Genomic DNA, 16,401 nt, shown 5'->3' on the forward strand with positions numbered 1-16,401 from the left:
GAAAGGGTATATAGGGTTCTGAAGGTGAGATGATGGAGTGAACAGCATAGCCCTTCTAAGAGGCCAGGGAGGGTGAGGAAGTACTGCTCCAAGGACTGCCTTGGGAAGCCTGGGGTGAGGGCTTGCCAGGGCAGCCAGGAATCCTAGGGGAGCGAATGGCTGTTCACCACCGTGGGGAGTAAGGTGAAGAAGGTAAAGTCTGTGGAAGCAAGAATGCACCAGAAGGGGTCAGGCCTGACGGGACAGCGGTCCCTCCAGGTTTTGCTTCGGTCTGAGGAGATATTTCCAGATAGTTTATGGATACTGAAGGAAGTTACTACTACAGACATACACAAGAAAGGTTATGAGGGAGAAATACTGAACCAAGGAATCTTGCAGGAGGCCACGGTCACAGAAGTTTGTGTACAGTAGCTCCTGGGAGGAGAGAACATGTGGGTAGCCCAGAGGGGTCAGGTGACAATCCTAGAAGCCCCCACGCGCTGGCCCAGCTCTATGGATGCCGACAGTGGGTGAAGCAGTGAAGATGCTGGGTTAACAAGCATATCCGCACTGGCTGGCGACCCATCACAGCGTGTAACAGGGGCGCTCCTGGGTCCGGGACATGGCTGCAGTGAAGAGGCATCCGGGAGCTTTGGAGAGGACGCCCTACAGCATTTATGTGCAGGCACTAGCCTGGGAAAGAGGGTTCGGGCTTCCTAGCACTTGCCTGCAACAGCTCCCAGGGCAGCCTCTGCGCCTATGTGGAACCCAGGTCCCAGTGAGGAGCAGAAGAGCTGAAGTGTAGAACGAGAACCCTTCAGCTACCAGACACGATCGGACCCCAGAGCGGGCGATCCGCCTCTTTCTGTGCACAGGGCTAGGGGGACCAGGGCTTGGCCCAACCCTGATGCAAGGAGATGGTCAATATGAACTCGGTCCATTTCATTTAAAAAAAAAAATTTTTTTTTTTCTGCAAAGTCATCGCCAACGCCGCAGCTACGTGGAGGGTGGGGGTGCTGGGGGCGGAGCCACGCCGCGGAGTTGCCGCAGGTAAACAGCCCCCCTCCCCGGCGGGAGCGGGCCGCGCGGCCCAGGCAGGAGAGCCGCCGCCGCCCCCGGGAGGGACGCAGGGCGCGGGCCGGCTACAGCGCACGGCGGGGGCGGCGGCGGCCCGGCGCCCTGGCAGCTCGACCCCTCTCGCGGGGCGGCAGCCCCCGAGCCCCGCCGCGTCCCGGCTGACATCCCTCTTCCAGCGCCCCGCGCTCCGCGCCCCCCGTGACCTCGGTCTCCGTCGTCCCCCGCCGCCCTCCCTGGCGCGCGGCCCCGCCCGCGCCCCCCGCCCGTACCCCGCCGGGCCGCGCCCCCGCCCCCCATGCACCACCTCCTGGAGCAGTCGGCGGACATGGCGACCGCTCTGCTGGCGGGCGAGAAGCTGAGGGAGCTGATCCTGCCTGGCTCGCAGGACGACAAGGCGGGCGCGCTGGCCGCGCTGCTGCTGCAGCTCAAGCTGGAACTGCCGTTCGACCGCGTGGTCACCATCGGCACCGTGCTGGTACCCATCCTGCTGGTCACCCTGGTCTTCACCAAGAACTTCGCAGGTGAGGCAGGGCGCGCGTTCGCAGGTGTTTAGCGCCCAGCGCTCCGAGCGCGCTGGCTCTGAGCGCCAGGCAGCCAGTTCCAGCTAGACCGCACCCACCTGGCCAGCCGCTGAGCCATTGCCCGCGGGTCTCATCACAGACCTTGGGCACCACCTCAGTCTGGCATGAGGGGTTGAGACAGGGCCGCCTGAGACACCTCCTCTGTTTTATTGTTTGGCCTTCCATTCCTTCAACCTCAAGCCGAGAGGAGAGTAGGCCTGTCTTACACTTACTGGCCCCCGGTATGAATGGGATGTGGGGTCTGAGTTGTAGCATGTCACGTCACGGGTGGTGGGGGTAGGGAGGGCTGAGGCTTGGAGGAATGGCCAGATGAGGACCAGAGAAGGATGAGTATTGAGGGCATTGCTCGGGGATAAGTGAAAAATCCCATGATGCTGCATGGGGTCCTTGGGGCTGACAGTGTAGGAAAGTGGGGGTACTCCCGAGGAACTCTGAAGCACCCCTTTCCAAAGCTCCTCTACAGAGGAGGCCAGACAGGGGCTGGCCCTGGAGGACATCAAGCAACGATGGCCCAAGAAGCCACCCTTGACTGGCAAAGGCAGTGTAGGTAGAAGGTAGGGCAGGTCACGGATGAGTGAGCAGGTTAAGGAGCTAAGTGTTAGGTCAATAGAACTGGGCCTGCTCTATGAGAGAGTGTGTGGGTGAGCCTGTGGTCGTCCACAGGAGAGTACACATGTACAGTGGGCCCTGCCTAAGGTGACATGAGCTGAGGCACTAGGGAGTTGGCTTCTGGTGACACACTGAGATGGGGAATAGCATCCCCACCTGGAGCCAAGCTGAGGCAGGGACTCAGGTATCCATTGACACAAGTCTAATTGGTGGCCAGAGATGCCAGCTTCATAGCAGGAAGAAGACTGCCAGGACTCCAGAGTTCTGCCCTCGGCAGCTACTGGGCAACGAGAACAGGTATCTTCATACCCGCTTCTTCACCACCATCCACAGGTGCCTCCCTTACAGGAAACTCCAGGACCTAGAGATGTCCAGCCTGAGCTGGGGGCAGGCATCCTCCAGACTATTTAAGACCACGCCAAAAGTGGAGAAAGTTCTCCTGGTCTCCATCCTTGGACACCAGACGCCCTGGCACTCAGGCACACCCAGCTGTGTGTATAAAGGGGGCCTTTGGCCATGCTGATCACAGTACCAGCAATGGGGTGGCTGCCTTACAACAGACATGTACCTTACAGTTCCAGGGGCCAGAAGTCCAAACTGCAGGTGTAGGGAGGGCTGAGTTCTCTCCAAAGGCCATTTCTTCCTGATGAGTGGTAGTTACAGACTTCCCCTGGTGTCTGTCCTCTGTTGGGGATTTCCCCGTGTCTGTGTCCCTCCCTTGAGTCACAAGTATACAGCAAGGTTGCGATTATTCTACTTCACTCTCATTTCAGTTCATTTACATCTGCAAAGGCTGTCTCTGTCAGTCCTTAGTACAGGGCCAGGACAACAGCAGATCTCGGGGGAACACAGCTCTATCTATGACAGACATCGTAGGACAGTTTCAGATGTGAGTGGGCTGGGCCATCTTCGGTGATTCCTTGATAGGATCCCTACACCCAGACACTGGCAGCCCAGCTTGTCACCTGTGGGACCTCCAAACACCCTGCATCCAACTGGGCCTGGAATCAACAAGATGTCCCCCAAGTTAGCCCCGATCCTGGACCTGCTGCTGCTTCAAACCCCCTGTGCTTGCTTGCTTCTTTCTTTCTTTCTTTCTTTCTTTCTTTCTTTCTTTCTTTCTTTCTTTCTTTCTTTCTTTCTTTCTTTCAAGACAGGGTTTCTCTGTATAGCCCTGGCTGTCCTGGAACTCACTTTGTAGACCAGGCTGGCCTCAAATTTAGAAATCCGCCTGCCTCTGCCTCCCAAGTGCTGGGATTAAAGGCATGCCAGCACTGCCTGGCCCCCTGTGCTTTCCCACAGACATTTCCTAAGCCCTCCTATCCTTGCTGAGCTAGGCCTACCACAGGTGTGAGGAGGGGTCCTAGGGCCTATGCAGCACAGACAAGCCCCTCTGCCTGACCAGGATGTCTGCTCTTGGCTGGGAGGATAAAGAAACTGAACAACCAGCCTAACCTTTGCCCTCCCTGATTTCCTACACAATTCTGAAACAGTGATTGCTTCTCTTGGATTCAGGCTAGCCCGGTCACTGCTCGGGGCTTTTCACCGTCCTTTTGTCTCACAGAAGCTAGAAGCATACAGGGACCCCAAACACAAGCGAATCGGATGTGGGGAAAGTGTGCCTTAATGGCTCCTTCTCCCATGGCCCCATCATTTCTTGGGGACCCCTTGGTGAGAGCATAGGAAAAGGTAGGACAGGGACATATCCAGGACCCTGCGCCAGGGCTCTCAGTGGTGACTGCCCGCCTGAAAGATTTCATCTGGCCTCCAGATCTGTGAGGTACACATCTGCCGTTTTAAGCCCACCACCCCACTTCTAGTAGTAACCAGTGTGGCCAATGGCCCCTCCATTTTTTTCTGCATACACCTGGGTCCTGCCTATAGGGGCATTCAGTCCTGAATGTCAGAGGAGAGGGCGCTATGTGGTTAACCCTCATAGAAGGAGCCTGCCCTCCATAGAGTGGGTTGTGCTATGTTCCCCCACCCCTGAGCCCAGCACTGGTGATCTCCACCCAGCAGAGGTAGAGGTAGAGATCAAGGTTTAGGGGTGGCCCAAAAAGATGACTCCTGCCTAGAGACCGGCTGGTGTTGGAGTCAGGGCAACTGTGAAATATCCCCCCTGCCACTCAGGCAGGAGTTGGGGAGTCAGTACACATCGATCTCTCAGGTCCCATGTACGTGGGCGGTATTTCGGGATATCACCTGTGTGTGAGCGTCTATCCGGCTCACAGAAGTTGGGTGTTACCCAATGTGTGCCTCCTCCTCAACACTCTCTTCCTTAAGGAAGGAAAAGCAAAGTGCCCTATACTGACAAGCATGGGTGGGTCCCGCACCCAACTGCTGGCCTTTCTCTGAGCATCCCACCCAGCAGGGCAGATCTCTGGGGTGGGTTTGTGAAAGCACTCAGATACCAGCCCATCTCCTTTTTTCCTGTGGTCCCTGAAAGTCAACCCTTTCTGTCCCAGGTGTGGGTCCCTACCCCTGCAAGGCCTGCAGCACTCTGAAGCATCCACCTATACCACTGCAGGAGGTATTGGGATAGAGTACTCCCCCCACGCACATACACATATGAGACAGGCAGCTTGTAAGAAGCCAGGGCCACCTGTTATCTGCCCACACTGCTGGAACAGACTAGCACAAACTCTGGCTTTAAACAATGTTCAGGACTAGGGTGTGGCTTGGCAGTAGAGCGCTCACTTAGCATACTAGAGGTCCTGGATTGATACCCAAAAAAAAATCCGGTAAGATAGCTCAACAAAGAGATGCTTGGCCCTAAGCCTGCTGACAAGATGGGCAAGCTCTCGGCGGGGCTGGTACAGATGGAGCTTCTATTGGCAAGTCTGAATGCACCTTCAGGACCAAGCTACACCAGGACATTTGGCTCAGGCCAAATTCATCACTGCCTTCCTTTGAAAGGGACTCTTATGTTCCCTTGTCCCCCTCAGATAATCCAGGATCATCTCCCATAAAGTTCTTAATCCCAGCTGCAGTGTCGCTTTTACGACACAGAGCAACAGTCACAAGGTCCAGAAGTCAGGATGTGGGAGCTGTCATTCCACCGTGAAGGAGTTGGGGAAGGGTTGGGACCTGCCCTGGGGTGAGGAGAGCCGAGAGATGAGCTGGCTGTGAGCTGGCCAGAGGCAGCAGCCTCAGCAGAATCAGAAACCCCTTGAAAGCTTTTTCCTCTGCAAGTGGCAGAGGCTTAAGTAAGCTGGACCGTGCATAGGCTGGACCCAAGGGAGTGGGCTGGAGACGTGTCTAGGGCGCAGGTTCAGCCTCAGCCCTGGGCAGAATTTCAAGTAAAAAAAAACCCTACAGGTCTGCCTTTACTATTCAGATCTGTTCTAGCTGGAGGCTGCAGCAGGGCCCTGTGGCTCCTGCGGTTGACCCCTGGCCACTGTGATGGCAGTCTCGGCTTAGTAGGTTTCTTAGCTAGAAATCTCAGTGTATTCTCATGAGCAGCAGTCCAGGTCTAAGCAGAGCTGCCCTGTGGGGAAGGACCGTCCCACAGCACTCTGCAGTGCTAGCCCTTTGTGCACCGAGATGGACCCACTTTCTTTTTCCTTTTTTTCATGTTATGTATATGAGTACACTGTAGCTGAATAGATGGTTGTGAGCTGTGGTTGCTGAGAATTGAATTTAGGATCTCTGCTCACTCCAGCCCCACTTGCTCCGATCTGTCCCACTTGCTCTGGCCCAAAGGTGTACTTATAATTATATCTAAGTACACTGTAGCTGTCTTCAGACACACCAGAAGAGGTGTCAGATCTCATTACAGATGGTTGTGAGCCACCGTGTGGTTGCTGGGACTTGAACTCAGGACCTTTGGAAGAGCAGTCAGTGCCCTAACCCGCTGAGCCATCTTACCAGCCCATGGACCAGCTTTCCTATCTCTTCCTTGAGCCCCTGTACTTATAGACAAGAACCCATCCCCCCTGGGAAATCCCAAGAGAGGGCCCTCAGACAAAAAGCTCCGTGCAGCCACTGTGTCAGGACAGAGCATCCAGTGTCCAGGTACCCGCCAACCTGCCCAGTTCAGGATCAGTACAAGTCCACATCAGCACGCTATGGTAGCCAACCATGCATGAACACCTGCCCTTCGGTTTAGGTTAGGCCCTTTGGTGTCTGCCATGCCATGAGAAGCACCATATGCCTCTGCAGACACAGGCCAACCAAGGAAGAGCTTGGCCCCACTGGAAGTGCCCATGGGAGGGAGGACAGGGGTTCTTCCCTTGCTTGCCCAGCTTACAGCTTGGCTGGACATCATAGAGATGGGCTTGATTCAGGGTGGCAATCAAATTTCCTGAGAGGAGACCACCCACCCTTCTGTGGCTTTAGAGATCAGCTGTAAGGACAAAAAAAAAAAAAAAAAAAGAATAAGAATAAAATTCCATTTTTTTTTTCGACCAAGAGAGCCGATTCCTTTGCTTCCCCCGTTTGCTCTTCTCAGAGCCCAGCTCATCCTGCCCTGGACATCTGTTCTCCAGGACCTCAGGGGGTCAGCTTAAAGGGATCAGCTTTCCCTGACTACCCCTAGCCTCCCTTCCACCCCTGGCTATGGCCAGGTGCTCAGCTTCTCTTGTGGACATGGTTCCAGCTTCAGGAAGCCCCAGCACCTGGGTATCTAAGCGAGGCTCACTCTGACCTCTGTCTAGCTCACCACCACCCCCCCCAGGCCTCCACTGGAACCCTCCATACCTTCCCAGGACCGTATGAGGAAGACAAGTGGCCACACAGCCGCTGGTCTTGGGGTCCCCCTTGACTGGGATATACTCTGGTAGTCCTTGAGGCCTAAGTGTCTTTGACCCTTCACGATGAGTGGCTACATGGGCAGATACCCCCAAATGGTGACCATGGTCCTAGTCTAAGTTAGAATGGGGCCAGGACGCCTACATGCTGGTACCACAAGAAGAACATGTAGGCACTGAGGTCTTTGTCCCCTGCCTCTCGGGCCCATGAAGACATCAAACTGTGATTAATGTCTGTGTTGGTTACTTTTCTTGTTGCTATAGCAGAAACAGAGGAAGGGTTTGGTCTGCTTTACGGTTTCAGGGAATACCACATGGGGAGAGGGCATATGGCTGGGTGGCTCGTTCACACTGAGGTATATATAGGTCCTCCCTTGTTTCATGCTTCCAGCTAGAATCTACCTCCCAAAGACTCCACAACCTACCAAGACAGTGCCACCAGCTGGGGTCCAAATGTTCAAACACAGGAGCCTATAGGGGGCATTTTCTATACAAACCCTCACGTTAATCTTCCGACTAGTCTGGGTCTCTGCCATCTCCCTGTCCAGACGAGCCACTTCGACCCTGTTACTTCCTGATCTCAAGACTGTGGTGGAGGGCTTTAAGCCAGAACCAGCCTTGAGTGGAAGCGAGATGGCTAAGGCAGAGATGGCTTAGATTAACGCCATAGGAAGCCATGGCCTGGTACCTAGGGATCATGACCCAGTCTGGTGGACTTTGAGCTTCCAAGTTTTCTGAAAACGAATTGGAAGCATAAGATCACAAAACAAGGCTGAGCACAGCCCAGTGCAAGCATGTGTGACGTCCTTTGCTTCAGGATGTGTGTTCACATAAGCCAAGTGCAGACAGGCTTATTCATTTTCAGTGGCAGATCTGGCCAGTGAGCGTTCCCGATCGCCAGCATCCAGGGTTCCCACACTTCCCCTTCCTCCAGGACAGGGGGACTTGTGAGACCCTTTACGCCTGTCACAGGCAGATTTTCCTTGGAATCTGGGCCTCTGTGACTCCCTCTGTCTAAATAGGAGCCTCTGGGCCAACAGTCCTGGCAGTGCAAAGTCAGTGGCAGAGATGGTATTTGGTCCATGTGGGATGCTAAAAGAGGAACCCTGGCTGCCCGCATGGCCTGTCTTGATCCTCTCTAGTCCTTGGCTTGTCCTGTTCATACAGTCTTTATGACTTTTCTTTTTAAGATGTATTTATTTATTATATGTAAGTACACTGTAGCTGTCTTCAGACAACCCAGAAGAGGGCGTCAGATCTCATTATGGATGGTTGGGAGCCACCGTGTGGTTGCTGGGAATTGAACTCAGGACCTCTGGAAGAGCAGTCAGTGCTCTTAACCGCTGAGCCATCTCTCCAAAGATAAATAGTATAGGTCAGTTTTCTCAGCTCACACATTCAGGTCTTAACCCCTGGCTAAGCACTTTGTAAGTAGTACTCAGGATTGGATCCATACACACAGCACTGTAGTCAGGACATGGTGAGGGAAATCTGGACTAAGAGGAGTAGGGGGTCCGTTTGCAGCAGTCCCTGCATAAGGCAGGCAGCTCCACGGGAGGGGTTGTAGAGCCCAGCCACCTGCATAGGGGCGGGGTCTGAGCAGAGACGGGATCAGATCCATCCCGTGCCCTTCCTCCCAAGACCTGGTCTTCCTCAGGCTAGTCCCACCTCTTGCCCTAGCCCGTGTCTCCTCTCTACCCTCAGAGGAACCAATTTACTGTTATACTCCGCACAACTTCACCCGTGATCAGGCGCTGTACGCCCGCGGCTACTGCTGGACAGAGCTGCGGGACGCGCTGCCCGGCGTGGATGCCAGCCTCTGGCCATCGTTGTTTGAGCACAAGTTCCTGCCCTACGCGCTGCTGGCCTTTGCCGCCATCATGTACGTGCCCGCGTTGGGCTGGGAGTTCCTCGCCTCCACGCGCCTCACCTCGGAGCTCAACTTCCTGCTTCAGGAGATCGACAATTGCTACCACCGAGCGGCCGAGGGTCGCGCCCCCAAGATTGAGAAACAGATCCAGTCCAAGGGGCCCGGCATCACGGAGCGCGAGAAGCGAGAGATCATTGAGAACGCCGAGAAGGAGAAGAGCCCCGAGCAGAATCTGTTTGAGAAGTACCTGGAGCGCCGGGGCCGCAGTAACTTCCTGGCAAAACTGTACTTGGCACGGCACGTCCTGATCCTGCTGCTCAGTGTGGTGCCCATCTCCTACCTATGCACATACTACGCCACCCAGAAGCAGAACGAGTTCACCTGTGCGCTGGGCGCCTCACCTGACGGGCCAGTGGGTAGCGCTGGGCCCACGGTGCGCGTCAGCTGTAAGCTACCGTCTGTGCAGCTGCAGCGGATCATTGCAGGTGTGGACATCGTCTTGCTCTGCTTCATGAACCTCATCATCCTGGTCAACCTCATTCACCTCTTCATCTTCCGCAAGAGCAACTTCATCTTCGACAAACTAAACAAGGTGGGTATCAAGACGCGCCGGCAGTGGCGCCGCTCGCAATTCTGCGACATCAACATCCTGGCCATGTTCTGTAACGAGAACCGCGACCACATCAAGTCGCTGAACCGGCTGGACTTCATCACCAACGAGAGCGACCTCATGTACGACAACGTGGTGCGGCAGCTTCTGGCTGCCTTGGCTCAGTCTAACCACGACACCACGCCCACTGTGCGGGACTCTGGCATCCAGACCGTGGACCCCAGCATCAACCCTGCGGAGCCTGATGGCTCTGCTGAGCCACCCGTGGTCAAGCGGCCCCGTAAGAAGATGAAGTGGATCCCCACCAGCAACCCGCTGCCACAGCCCTTCAAGGAGCAGCTGGCCATTATGCGCGTGGAAAACAGCAAGACTGAGAAGCCCAAGCCCGTGCGCAGGAAGACAGCCACAGACACACTTATTGCCCCGCTTCTGGACGCCGGTGCCCGGGCTGCCCACCACTACAAGGGTAGTGGAGGTGATTCGGGCCCCTCCTCTGCCCCGCCTGCTGCCTCTGAGAAAAAGCATACCCGTCACTTCTCCTTGGACGTGCATCCCTATATCCTAGGTACGAAGAAGACCAAGACTGAGGCGGTACCCCCTGCCCTCCCAGCCTCCCGGAGCCAGGAAGGTGGCTTCCTGTCCCAGACAGAGGAATGTGGGCTGGGCCTGGCTGCAGCACCCACCAAAGGTAGGGAGCCAGGCAGGTGGGGCATGGGGTAGGATTCTCAGGGAGTCCTGAGCAGGAAACTGGCAGTCCCCGAGTCTAGGGCACAAAGAGGGAAAGCATCAGAGTACAGTGTCAATGAGGTGGCGACTGGGCTTGGTCACAGCAGAGGTAGCAGATGGGTTGCTCCTAAAGTGAGGAGCAGGTCTGATAGGAGTCTAGACACTTCCATAAGGCAGAGGGCGAGGATGAAGGCAGGACTGCAGCCATCAGGAAACTGGCCTCCTTTGGTCAGTAAGGGCTTCAGGCAGATGTGAGCCACTGGGGNGGGGGGGGGGGGGAATTCAGCAAACGGCAATTGCTATTCCTGAGGAGTTAGACTTAGCCAGGCAGGCTGCTAAATGCAAGGGTTCCTGCCATCCATGGAAGTTAGGGGCCCAGTAGGTGCCCGTGGGTGGCACCGGGAGGGCGGTAGCAGCAAGTGAGCTGGATTGTGAAACGGCTGTATTCTGCCCTGTTTTCAGATGCTCCACTCCCCGAGAAGGAAATCCCGTACCCCACAGAGCCTGCCCTGCCGGGGCTCCCATCTGGGGGACCATTCCATGTCTGCTCACCCCCTGCAGCCCCCGCCGCTGCTTCCCTGTCACCAGGCAGTCTGAGCAAGGCTGACCCCCTCACCATCCTGAGCCGAAATGCCACTCACCCCCTGCTCCACATCAGCACGCTGTATGAGGCCCGGGAAGAGGAGGAAGGAGGCCCCTGTGCACCCTCAGACATGGGCGACCTCCTCAGCATACCCCCGCCCCAGCAGATCCTCATCGCCACCTTCGAGGAGCCAAGAACAGTTGTGAGTACTGTGGAGTTTTGAGGGGCAGGGCCTCCCAGGCCACCAGAACTCTCTGCATGAGCCAGGGATGGCCCAGCTGAGCCTAGGCTTGGGTAGGATTTGAACTCTGCTCACCCGGTACTGCCCACACACACACCCCAGCCTCCTGTCTGCATGCCACGGGGTCCAGCACCCCTTCCACCTGGCTCACCATGGCATCCACAAGTGCAGGCTGGGGCTCGGGCGCAAGGTGGGATAGGGTGCCCACCCCAGCACCAGGCGCCCCCACAGTGCGGCGCTGGGCTACAAGATAAAAAAGAGTTTATTTTTTTAGTGGGTTTGGTTGTGGGCTGACACAACTCAGCACACCCAGTTGGGCCCAGCCTAGGGGAAGTGAGGAAGGTGCTGGGGAAGGTGGCACTGGCCTCAGGACAGACCCTAAGGGTCACTCACTTAAGGGCCTGGCCCCTGCAGAGGGACCTGATGCCTTCAGGGGGGGCGCCGAGGGCTGCCCCAGGTCCGAATCAACATGCACTTTCTCCGCGTAGCCTGACACACACTTTATTTTTCCTATGATTACTGTAAGTGACAAGCTTATTTATCATCAGGAGAATGAGGGTGCATTTAAACCAGAGGATGATGTGTGTGAGTGGCCTGAGCACAGGCAGGTGTAAAAAGTGCCAAGTAAGCAGGTGTGGGTACAAGCACCTGCCTGAGTGATTGAGTTTGCCAGAGAGGCACAGTGCCCGTGTGCAAGTAAGCTCGTGAACAAGCAGGGGGCAAGTGTGCTGTGAGTGAACCTGAGTATGTGTATGTGTGAGTGTGCAAGTGAGCGAGCGAGTGAGCGTCACCCACATGAGCAGTGGACGAGAGCAGGCGTAGGCGTGCCAGGGTGCAGATGAGGGAAAGAATACAACAACGCAATAACCACACCCCCTTCTCCTGGGTCCCCAGCTGCTGGCTGGACCGCTTCCCATGGGAGTCCAGGCCCCACTGGCCCCGCCCCTATTACCTCAGCCACGCGCCACGTGACGAAGTATTAACAAGGTAGCACTGAGCATATCAATAAATACTATTCTGATAACTCCCTGTGCCTTGAGGCCCTGCCTCCCTGTGCTGGCGATTCGTGCCCAGCCTGCAATGCCCATCAACGCCTGGGGCATCTCTTGAGGGCACTGGGAAAACAGTGGGCAGGGCCAGGCAGTCCAAGATGCAAGAACAGGAGGCCTCCATCCGGAAGTGTGAGGAGGGGGACCGTGGGGGTACTGGATTGTAGGGCTGTGGGAAGATGGAGTATCCAGGGAGCTCTCGGGTGTGGGGGGACGTAGTCTTTTAGTTACTGTTCCGTTGCTGTGAAGAGACACCATGACAACTTAAAGAAGAAAACATTTAATTGGAGGATTGGCTATAGTTTCAGAGGGTAAGTCCATGAACAATATAGCAGGGAGTAGAGTGGCAGGCGGGCGGGCAGGGCACGGGAGCTGCATCATCAGGGCTGAGAGCTACATCTTCATCTGCAGGCAAGAAGCAGAGAGAGACTAGGTCTGGCATGGGCTTCTGGAACCTCAAAGCACCCCCCGCCCCCCAGTGACACCTTTTCCAACAAGGCCACATCTCCTAATCCTCCCTCAACAGTCCACCAACTTTGATTGTTTGGTGGAAACCGAACATTCAAATACATGGGTGTATGGGGGGGGCATTCTTCTTCAATCCACCACATAAATAACATGGCCCGAGGCTCTATTAGGTTTATTACCAGGGACCACAGAGCTGGCAGAATCCAGGAAGGGTTCTCTTTTTTTACTTTGGTTTTTCGAGACAGGGTTTCTCTGTATAGCCCTGGCTGTCCTGGAACTCACTTTGTAGACCAGGCTGGCCTAGAACTCAGAAATCTGCCTGTCTCTGCCTCCCGAGTGCTGGGAATAAAGGAGTGCGCCACCACACCCGGCTCCAGGAAGGGTGCTTGACTGGTTGTGGTTAGGATGCACTTATGTTCATCAGAAGGTCCACAGCAGGGCTTCATCCTCAGACCCAGGACTCAGTGAGACGAAACTGGCCCTGTGGAGCTACATGTCCTGCAAGCCGGGACAAGTGAACCTGTGGGTCTGAATAAGAGACGCCTTGAAGACAGGTGGCCGAGGAAGCTAGGCCAGGAATTTAAAGACATTTCGGGGGTATCAAAATGATGGGGCTCAGCTGAGATCAAAGCAGCCACCTCTGCCTGGCTTGTGCCTCCTGAAAGCTCCTTAAGCCAGCTATGGGACAACCCTGAGGTGGTTAGGACAAAATGCAACCTTGTCCTCCACTGCCACAGCTGCCACCACAGTCAGGCTGCACGTGCTGAGCATGCAGAGACCACCTTCTGGTTCTCTTAACTGTTTAAAGTGTCTTGTCATTCCCCATTTACTCTCAGGACGGATGGCAAGACTCCTGCCATTGGTTTCGGGGGGAGGGGGGATGCTGGGGACAAGTCTCAGGAAGTTTGCTTATGCTAGGCAGGTGTTCCTTCCCTGGATTACACCTCCAGCTCAGATTCCTGCCGTAGAAAAGCATTTATTGTTCATAGATAATAGAGGAGACACCCCACCCACATCACCCAGGGCCACACCAGGGTGAGCACCAGCAGAGTAAGGGGGAAACAAAGCTATGGGCTTCACGGGGAGGAACGGGTCAGGCAGGTGAGAGGCAGAGAAGTATCCAGTGTGGGTGCTGGACTCACATCTGTGACCTGGGTTCTACCTTGGAGTGACTGAGGCAGGTGAAAAATGAGACAAGAGTGTGGAGAAGGGGAGGTGATGGGCACCGTACATAATGTCACCTGCCAGCTCTACGGAGCAGCCTGCCTTAGGAGAAGAACACCCGTCCAGAGCCAGCCAAAACCAGATAGGACAGCACAGCATTTAATTCTAATACTTGGGAGGCAGAGGCAGACAACTGTCCAAGTTTGAGACCAGCCTCATCTACATAACTAGATCCAGACTAGCCAGGGCTACATAGAAAGACCGTCTCAAAGTCAAACCAAAACCCCAAATATCACAATACAGAAAAGGCATGTTGTTCCCTAAACTGATGCTGGACACTGTCCTTGGCATTCCAAGCCGCACATTCAGTGTTCCCACACATTCTAGGAAGGGACTTCTGAGACCCATAGGAACCTGGGGAGAAAAGCTGGCTGCCTCGAGGCTGCCCGCTCCCCTGGAGAAGACAGTCCCTGGTCTGATGGCCTACAACCACAAATTGGCCCCTACGTGATGATGAGCAGGCATGGCAGCTAAAGTAACCCAGAAACCTCAGGGTGCTGGCCTCTTCCCCGCTCCCTGGCTCTCCCTGTTCACATATCCATCTGCTTCCTACACGTGGTACATAATCTGCCCTCTCGCATGCATTGTACCCACTCCCCACCATTTGAGCTCAGCCTGAACACCCTGGGGCTTGACTCAGAGGGGGAGACACTCAGACTCTAGGGAACCACTGGTCTGCATGGTACCAAGGCCAGATGCTATACTTTCTTCATAGGTCCTGTTTCCCAAGTGCCACTGACCATAGACTATCCAGACAGTGGCTGCGTGCGTGCGTGCGTTGCCCCAGAGCTTATGCAGAGCCGCAGTAGACATGGGAAAGGCTGGGCGCACTGGATCCAAGGGGCTAGCTCTTTGGGATAACTGAAGCCAATAAAGCAGCCACTTCTCACCTCTGTTCTTGGATGAAGCCTAGAGGGACCTCTCAGAAGAGGACTGTGTGGGAGGGGTTGGGGCCTTGAGTAAACGAGGCTGTGTTGCCCTGTGGAGTTGACCTGCAAGGGGCTGCTTCTGGGGAAGGGGCTCAAGTCAGTGTCCTGAAGAAGCAGGCAACTTGGTGGGTACTGGGCCTAATGTCATCATGCTCCTCGGAAGTGTCCTCTGGTCCCAGGGTTCCATGAGCTGGTCCCCTTCCTGGAAACAGACGGCCAGGGACCTGAAGAAACATTCTTCTGATCCCTGGGGTCCGACAAGGCTGAGCCCCTGGCCAACTTGGGGCTCTCTTTCTGGCCTCTAACCCGGCTCTACTTCTGTGGGACCTACCGGATGGTCTGTGCTGTTCTCAAACCGGGGCTCTCCTTACCACACCCCTGCCTAGGAACCTAGGAAGGCTTTCCTTCCCCCACCTCTATTTACTCCCAATAGCTTCAGATAGCTCCTTGCTCTGGGCTCCTCTGGTCATGCTGAACCCTTTCCCTGCAAGCCTGACCTGCATTGACTCCCTGCATGGCTCACCTCAAAAACCCTCTCCTGCAGCTGCCTCTGCTAAACCAAGGTGCACTCCATCTGGCCGACTCCATGATACGTCGCCCACTCATCCTGTGGCACCACAGAACCTGCTCGCACAGAGCAGGCTGAGGAACGGCTGTTAGAAAGCAGAACTCAAGCTGGTCATGCTTTTTTCTCTGAAGCAAAGCCTGAGATGTAAGGGGGACCTGGTCTCTCCCAGCTGAGACCTGCCGTGGTTCCCCTGGCAGCCTGGCTGGGCATGTCCTCCAGACACCGGTTCCTATTTCTGCCTCCCGTAGACACCAACAGGTTAGAGGGCAGCTCTAGTTTTCATCGCCTGCCTCCCCAGCAGCCTTTTAGTCAAAATAGAAATCTGGCACTTGAAGGTCAGCATCTACTGAAAAATGTCATCCTAGCCTCTGCCGCCTTTTCACTTTCCCTAGTCCAGCAGTTTTCGACCTATGGGATATCTCGTATCAGATATCCTGCCCATCGGATATTATGATTCGTAACCATAGCAGAATTACAGTTAAGAGGCAGCAATGAAACAGTTTTATGGCTAGGGGTCACCACAGCGTGAGGAACTGTATTATAGGACCGCAACATTGGAAAGGTTGAGAACCACTCCCCTAGGCAGGCAAACAGGAGAGGTGGCACCATGGTGTGCCCTCAGAAAAAGGACAGGCTCAGGGAGAACATTGCCAGCCAACCAGAACTAGAACCCAGGCCCCTTCCTGACACTAGCCTTTCAGTGGGGGGTTTCAACCAATCAGTACACATACTCAGGAGCCTCATTGTGCTTTGTGAACCGTAGAGTAGGCCTGGCAGTCTCAGCTCTAAGCCCACCCCTGTCTTCTGTTAAGCTGCATGCATGGGGCTGAGGAGGTCAGAATTGGCCCCGGAACGTAGACATCAAAGTAGTGGACAACAGGGATGAGTGGTGCTTCACTAAGGAGCAAGGAAGGCTGAGGTCCCCTTGAGGCCAGGCCCTCTGGGAGACCAGGAAGCTGTAAAAAAATGCTGGCAGGAAATACCTGCCAGTTAGTCTCCATGCGGGACTCTTGGGTAACAGACTGCTGGAGGGAATCCTGCCTGGTGCAAGAAGAATTAATTCTCTTCCTCACGGCCGGTGGCGACTCCCAGGAGGGCCATTCACAGGAACAGTGTCAAGACAGGGTCTCCAAAAATCA

At 55.3% G+C, this 16,401-nt stretch overlaps 1 protein-coding gene across 1 annotated transcript; it reads left to right on the forward strand.

The window, feature by feature from the left end:
* Nucleotides 1-1,006: 1,006 nt before the first annotated feature.
* Nucleotides 1,007-12,051, forward strand: Panx2 (pannexin 2). Its single transcript, XM_021216919.1, has 3 exons — nt 1,007-1,577; nt 8,699-10,162; nt 10,663-12,051. The coding sequence occupies exons 1-3, from the start codon at nt 1,352-1,354 to the stop codon at nt 11,004-11,006; spliced, it is 2,034 nt and encodes a 677-aa protein (XP_021072578.1). The 5' UTR covers nt 1,007-1,351; the 3' UTR covers nt 11,007-12,051.
* The last annotated feature ends 4,350 nt before the right edge of the window (nt 12,052-16,401 follow it).

The sequence above is a fragment of the Mus pahari genome, chromosome 17, assembly GCF_900095145.1.
Source record: "Mus pahari chromosome 17, PAHARI_EIJ_v1.1, whole genome shotgun sequence".
Classification (NCBI taxonomy): Eukaryota; Metazoa; Chordata; class Mammalia; order Rodentia; family Muridae; genus Mus; species Mus pahari.